Source organism: Cyanistes caeruleus, chromosome 35, assembly GCF_971803275.1.
Source record: "Cyanistes caeruleus chromosome 35, bCyaCae1.hap1.1, whole genome shotgun sequence".
NCBI classification, from domain to species: Eukaryota; Metazoa; Chordata; class Aves; order Passeriformes; family Paridae; genus Cyanistes; species Cyanistes caeruleus.
Window position 1 is genome coordinate 622272 of NC_141736.1, and position 6985 is coordinate 629256.

Genomic DNA, 6985 nt, shown 5'->3' on the forward strand with positions numbered 1-6985 from the left:
GGGATGGGAATTCCCAAGATTTGGGGTCATTGGGATGGGAATTCCCAAGATTTGGGGTCTTTGGGATGGGAATTTCCAGGATTTGGGATCTTTGGGAATGTGGGGACGGTCCTGGGATGATCCCGAAGAGTTTGGAGCTCATTCCAGCCCTGAATTCCCAAATTTTGGGGCCTGGGAAAACCCTGAATTCCCAGGATTTCAAAGCTTTGGAAACCTGGAAATGAAAAATCCAGAGCTCATTCCCTCCCCAAATTCCCAAAATTCCCACCCCTTGATCCCACCCCAATCCAAGCCGAGAATTCCAGGATTTTGGGAGCTTTTCCCGGTTTTTTCCCCAGGAATTCGTGATCACGGCGCTGAAGAGCCTCGGGTTCTGCACCCTCATGTGCGGCGACGGCACCAATGACGTGGGAGCGCTCAAACACGCCGACGTGGGTGAGGAAATTCCCAAAATTCCCAACGTTTTTCCCTCCAAATCCCAACCCCAGCCACGCTCCCGGCGTTTCCCAGGTTTTTTTTGGGAGCAGGAATGGAAATAAGGAATTCCAGGTTTTTTCTTGGGGGTTTTTCCCGTTTTTTCCTCTGTTTTTTTCCCTGGTTTTCCCCATTTTTTTCCCCATTTTATCCCTGATTTTTCCCTTCTTTTCATCCTGATTTTCCCTCTGATTTCCTCCTTTATCCCTGATTTTCCCTGGTTTTTCCCTGATTTTCCCTGATTTATCCTTGATGTTCCCTGATTTTTCCCTGATTTTCCCTAATTTATCCCTGATTTTCCCCCTCTAATTCCCTGATTTTCCCTCTGATTTTTCTCCCTCTTTTCCCGGATTTTCATCCTGTTTATTCCCTGCTTTATCCCTGATTTTCCCTCCTCTTCCTCCTCTCTTTTTCCTGATTTTCCCCCTAATTTTATCCCTGATTTTCCCTGATTTTTCCCATTTCATTCCTCATTTTTCCCTGATTTTTGCTTGATTTTCCCCCCAATTTTTGCCTGATTTTTCCCCCAATTTTTCCCCATTTTTCCCCAATTTTTCTCCATTTTCCCCCCAATTTTTCCCCATTTTCCCCCCAACTTTTCCCCATTTTTCCCCATTTTCCCCCCAATTTTTCCCCATTTTCCTCCCAACTTTTCCCCATTTTCCCCCAATTTTTCCCCATTTTCCCCCAATTTTTCCCCGTTTTTCCCCAATTTTTCCCTGTTTTTCCCCGTTTTCCCAGGCGTGGCCCTGCTGGCCAACGCTCCGGAGCGCGTTCCCGAGCGGAGGCGGCGGCTCCGGGACGGCCTCGGGGACAGCAGGGCCGGAATTCCGGCCGGGAATGTCAAACCCTCATCCCGAGGAGCCAAGCACCGGATCCTGGCCCAGCGGGAGGAGCAGCTGCCCATCCACAGGGTGGGAATTGCCCCTAATCCCGGGATTTTTAGCCCTGGGAATGGAGGGATTTAGGGATTGGGAATGTTGGGTGGGGATGGATCCGATCCCGATCCAATCCAAATCTGTGGGCAGGGAACTTTCCAGAATTCCCAGGAAAAAGGGGGAAAAAAGAGGGAATTTGAGCAGGAAAAGGGGGAAAAAGAGAGGGAATTCTAGTGGGAAAAGGGATAACATGGAATAAATCCTGGAATTCTGGAAGTGCCATAAGACAGGGACTAAATCCTGGAATTCTTGGGGCTGGAAGGGACCTGAAATCTGAGATAAACAAGGAAATAAATCCTGGAATTCTGGAGGTGGGAAGGCACCTTCAACCCCATCTCAAGATCCCAAACTCACGCTTTTCCCCCTGGATCGGGGCGGATTCGGAGCCCGTTTTTTCCGGAATTCCGGGTGATTCGGGGTTTTTTGGGAATCGCCAATCCCACAGGAGCGGCTGAGCCAGGTGCTGCGGGATCTGGAAGAGGAAAGAGCCCCGGTGGTGAAGCTGGGGGACGCCAGCATCGCCGCTCCCTTCACCTCCAAACTCTCCTCCATCCAGTGCAGTGAGTGCCCAGCCCGGAAAAACCGGGAAAATCCCCGGGAATGGGATTGGAATGGGATAAACCCCTCTTTTCTCACTCTTTTTTCCCTCGCGAGAGCCTCACTCCCCCTCACCCTTCTCCTGCCCTTTTTCCCTCTTTTCCTGCTCTTCTTCCCTCTTTTCCCACCCTTTTTCCCTCTCTTCTCAATCTTTTTCCCCTCACAAAGGCCTCACTCCCCCTCACCCTTTTCCCACCCTTTTTCCCTCTTTTCCTGCTCTTCTTCCCTCTTTTCCCACTCTTTTTCCCTTCATGAGGGCTTCACCTCACCCTTTTTCCTTCTTTTCCCACCCTTTTCCCCTCTTTTCTCGCTCATTTTCCCCTCATGAGGGCCTCACTCCCCCTCACCCTTTTCCCACCTTTTTTTCCACCTCATGGCGGCCTCACTCCCCCTCACCCTTTTCCTGCCCTTTTTCCCTCTTTTCTTCCCTTTTTTCCCCACCCTTTTTCCCTCTTTTCCCACTCTTTCCCTTCATGAGGGCTCCCCCTCACCCTTTTTCCCTCTTTTCCCGCTCTTCTTCCCCCTCATGAGAGCCTCACTCCCCCTCACCCTTTTCCCACCTTCTTTTCCACCTCATGGCGGCCTCACTCCCCCTCACACTTTTCCTGCCCTTTTTCCCTCTTTTCTTCCCTTGTTTCCCCACCCTTCTTCTTTCTTTTCCCACTCTTTTTCCCTTCATGAGGGCTCCCCCTCACCCTTTTTCCCTCTTTTCCCGCTCTTTTTTCCCCTCACGAGAGCCTCACTCCCCCTCACCCTTTTCCCGCCCTTTTTCCCCTCATGGCGGCCTCACTCCCCCTCACCCTTTTCTCACCCTTTTCCCACCCTTTTTCCCTCTTTTCCCACTCTTTTTCCCACCCTTTTTCCCTCTTTTCCCGCTCCTTTTCCCCCTCACGAGAGCCTCACTCCCCCTCACCCTTTTCCCTCCCTTTTTTCCCCTCATGGCGGCCTCACTCCCCCTCACCCTTTTCCCGCCCTTTTTCCCCTCATGGCGGCCTCACTCCTCCTCACCCTTTTCTCCCCTTTCCCCCCTGGCTTTTCCCTACTCTCTAATTCCCGGAATTCCCGTTTTTTCCCCTCAGTCTGCCACGTAATCAAGCAGGGTCGCTGCACGCTGGTGACCACGCTGCAGATGTTTAAAATCCTGGCTCTGAACGCTTTGGTGCTGGCCTACAGCCAGAGCGTGCTGTTCCTTCAGGGAGTCAAATTCAGCGACCTCCAGGCCACGCTCCAGGGGCTGCTCCTGGCTGGATGCTTCCTTTTCATCTCCAGGTCCAAGGTAATTCCGGGAATTCCGTGGGAAAAGGGTTGGAGTAGGAAAAAAAATCCCACTCAAAATAAAAAAGCGAGTTTGGCCTCACAAAATGGCGGTTTTGGAAGGAGGGAGGGTGGGATTGTCCTGGGTCCGGGATTATCCCAAAGTTTCATCTCTGAGTCCAAGGGAATTCCATGTGGGAGATGGGAATTCCATGGGAATTATCCTAAATTAGGGAAACAGGGATTTGGGTTTTTTTCACCCAAAAAAATGGGATTTATGGTCAGAAAATGGTGTTTTCTGAAGGTGGAAATAGGGTTTGGGATGGCTCCCAAAATTCCAAATCCAAGGTGAAAGCCGAGAATTCCATGGGATCTGGCAAAATTAGGGAAAAAGGGGCTTTTCCCCCAAAAAAATCCCATTTATTATAAGAAATGCTTGTTTTGTTGAAGGTGGAGGGGCGGGACAGTTGGATTTGGGGTTCTCCCAAGGATATTCTTCCCCTCAGGATCTCAATTTTTGGGATGAACAGCAGGAAAAGACAGGAAAGAGCCATAAAAAAAGGCCCAAATTGAGGCTTTTCCATGGAAATCTGGAATTTTGAGGGGAAAAACCCCTAAATCCCAATTTCCATGGGAATAAAACACCCCCAAACCTCCTCCCAGATTTAAAAACCCCCACAGAATTCCCTGAAAAACTTCAGGATTTGGACTAAACTTTGGGATTTGGACTCCAGCTCATCCCATCCCACATTCCTGGTTTTTATTCCCGTTTTTTTTTAACCCTTCCAGCCCCTGAAGACTCTTTCCAAGGAGAGGCCTCTTCCCAACATTTTCAACCTGTACACGGTGCTGACGGTGTTGTTGCAATTCCTGGTGCATTTCCTCAGCCTGGTGTTCCTGTACCGGGAAGCGCAGGAGCGGAGCGAGCCCAGGTCAGCCTCTGATCCCCAAAAAAATTCCCAAAAAGTTACCAAAAAATTCCCAAAAAGTTCCCAAAAAAATCCCAAAAAGTTCCCAAAAAATTCCCAAAAAGTTCCCAAAAAAGTCCCAGAAAGTTACCAAAAAAATCCCAAAAAATTCCCAAAAAGTTACCAAAAAAATCCCAAAAACTTCCCAAAAAGTTCCCCAAAAATTACCAAAATAATCCCAAAAAGTTACCAAAAACTTCCCCAAGAATTCCTAAAAATTCCCAAAAAGTTACAAAAAAATTCCCAAAAAGGTCCCAAAAAATTCCCAGAAAGTTACCAAAAAAATCCCAAAAACTTCCCAAAAAGTTCCCAAAAAATTCCCCAAAAAATTCCCAAAAAGTTACAAAAAAAATCTCCAAGAATTCCAGGATTTTCCCCAATTAAAACTGAGATTTTTTGAGGCATCGATTTATCCCATTTTATCCCGATTTTTCCATGGACAGGGAGGAGGAATTTGTGGATCTGAGCTGGGAATTCCCATTTTTCCAGCTCCCAAACCCACTTTACACCCAATTTCAACCCAATTTTAACGGGGATTTTTTGAGGGATGGATCCCAGGGTGGATCCCAGGGTGGATCCCGAGGCTGATCCCGATTTTTCCATGGACAGGGAGGAGGAATTTGTGGATCTGAGCCGGGAATTTGAGCCGTCTCTGGTGAACAGCACCGTGTACCTGCTGGCCATGGCCATGCAGACAGCCACCTTCGCCATCAACTACAAGGTGGGAAATTCCAGAATATTCCCAACTTTTCCCAACTTTTCCCAGCTTTTCCCAGCTTTTCCCAGCCTTTCCCAGCTTTTTTCCCTCATTTTTCCCAGTTTTTCCTTCCGATTTTTCCAGTTTCCATCCCCGTTTTTCCCAGTTTTTTTCTTCCCGTTTTTCACTGCCCATTTTTTCCCAGTTTCTCTTTCCCTTCTCCTCATCACTCCAATCCCCCAGTCCAAACCAGTGCCCTCCCAGTATAAACCAGTTCAAACCAGTGCCTCAAAACTCCCTCCCAGTGCCCCAAAACTCCCTCCCAGTCCAAACCAGTCCAAACCAGTGCCCCAAAACCCCATTTTACTGCTCCGAAACCTCTCGGAATCGGCTCCCAGTGCCCTCCCAGTATAAACCAGTTCAAACCAGTGCCTCAAAACTCCCTCCCAGTCCCTCCCAGTGCCCTCCCAGTGCCCCAAAACTCCCTCCCAGTCCCTCCCAGTCCCTCCCAGTCCCTCCCAGTATAACCCAGTTTGTTTTGGTGGCAGGGCCGGTCATTCGTGGAGAGCCTGGCCCAGAACCGGGCGCTGCTCTGGGCCCCCCAGTATAAACCAGTTCAAACCAGTGCCCCAAACTCCCTTCCAGTGCCCCAAAACTCTCTCCCAGTCCCTCCCAGTCCCTCCCAGTATAACCCAGTTTGTTTTGGTGGCAGGGCCGGCCGTTCATGGAGAGCCTGGCCCAGAACCGGGCGCTGCTCTGGGCTCTGCTGCTCTCGGCCGGGGCCGTGCTGGGGCTGCTCAGCGGAGCCTGCCCCGAGCTGGGGGTGGCCTTCGGTCTGGTGCACATCCCAACCGAGGTGAGGGAATTCCGGGAATTCCTGGGAATTCTGGGAGGGATTGGGGTCATTCCTGGGATTCTGGGGGTCATTCCCAGGATTTTTGGGGGGATTGGAGCCATTCCTGGGGGGAATTCCTGGGATTTTGGGGAGGATTTGGGCCATTCCCAGGATTCTGAGGGGGATTCGGGCCCAGTCCAGGGGGAATTCCCGGGATTCTGGGGGGGGATTGGAGCCATTCCCAGGATTCTGGAGGTGAATTCCCGCCAGGAACGTTCCAGAATTCCAGCTGGGATGGGATCCACGCCCCATTCCCATGGAACATTCCAGAATTCCCGGGGATTTGGGGCCGAGTCCCACCCAGAACATTCCGGAATTCCCTCATTCCGGGTGGGATTGGGGTGAAATCCCGGGGATTTGGGGATGGGAATTGGGGGATTTGGGGCCGATTCCCGTGGGGAACATTCCGGAATTCCCTCTTTCCCAGTTCCGGCTGCTGATCCTGGCGGTGCTGGCGGCCGATTTCCTCCTGGCCTTTTCCGTGGATCGGCTCCTGCAGCTCCTGCTGGGCAATTCCCGCCTCCCGGTGCCTTCCTGAGGGCTCCTCCCGCATTCCCAAATTCCCAAAAATCCCCAAAATCCCCCAAATCCCCCAAATCATGGAATCCACCGCCCCCTGTCCAAGGAGGATCCTGGATTTTTACCCTTTCCCGGCAGCTTTCCAGGTGGATTTCTCGGGAGTTTTTTCAGGATTTCCCCCGAGTTTCTCGGGTTGGTTTTTTTTTTTTTTCCCAGGAATTTTTTGGGAATTTGGCAGTTGGAGAAAAAAATTCCTGATCAAGGCGAGGTTTGGGTTTTTTTTTTTTTGGTGTGGAAAGAGTTTGGAATTCTGAGGGGAAAAATGGGAATGGGAGGAAATAAAAATAGCCTGGATTTTGGGGGTGGGGTTGTGGATTCTGAAATCCACAAAAATTGGGAATTAAACTCAAAAATTGGGGATTAAACAAAAAAAAGGGGGAATTAAACCCCCCAAAAAATGGGAAATAAACAAAATAAAAAGGGAATTAAACACAAAAGGCGGGAATTAAACCTCAAAGCTGGGAATTAAAGTCAAAAATCCGGGAATTAAACCCAAAAAATGGGAATGGCCGCGAGTCCTGTGGGAGCTCCGGGGTCCCGCCCCTGCCCCGCCGGGATTGGCTCAGAGCGATGAGCGACAGCC

General features: G+C 50.3%; 1 protein-coding gene across 2 annotated transcripts in view; it reads left to right on the plus strand.

Annotated features, from left to right (window-relative positions):
• Positions 1–6609, plus strand: part of ATP13A1 (ATPase 13A1) — a 28329-nt gene extending 21720 nt beyond the window's left edge. For both annotated transcript variants that reach the window (XM_086871488.1, XM_086871489.1), the window contains 8 exons: positions 339–435; positions 1216–1388; positions 1858–1972; positions 3089–3285; positions 4053–4195; positions 4841–4952; positions 5641–5784; positions 6251–6609. In XM_086871488.1, the coding sequence (XP_086727614.1) occupies positions 339–435; positions 1216–1388; positions 1858–1972; positions 3089–3285; positions 4053–4195; positions 4841–4952; positions 5641–5784; positions 6251–6361 (1092 nt within the window). In that variant the 3' untranslated portion in view covers positions 6362–6609. The remainder of the gene's footprint in view (positions 1–338; positions 436–1215; positions 1389–1857; positions 1973–3088; positions 3286–4052; positions 4196–4840; positions 4953–5640; positions 5785–6250) is intronic.
• Positions 6610–6985: the final 376 nt, after the last annotated feature.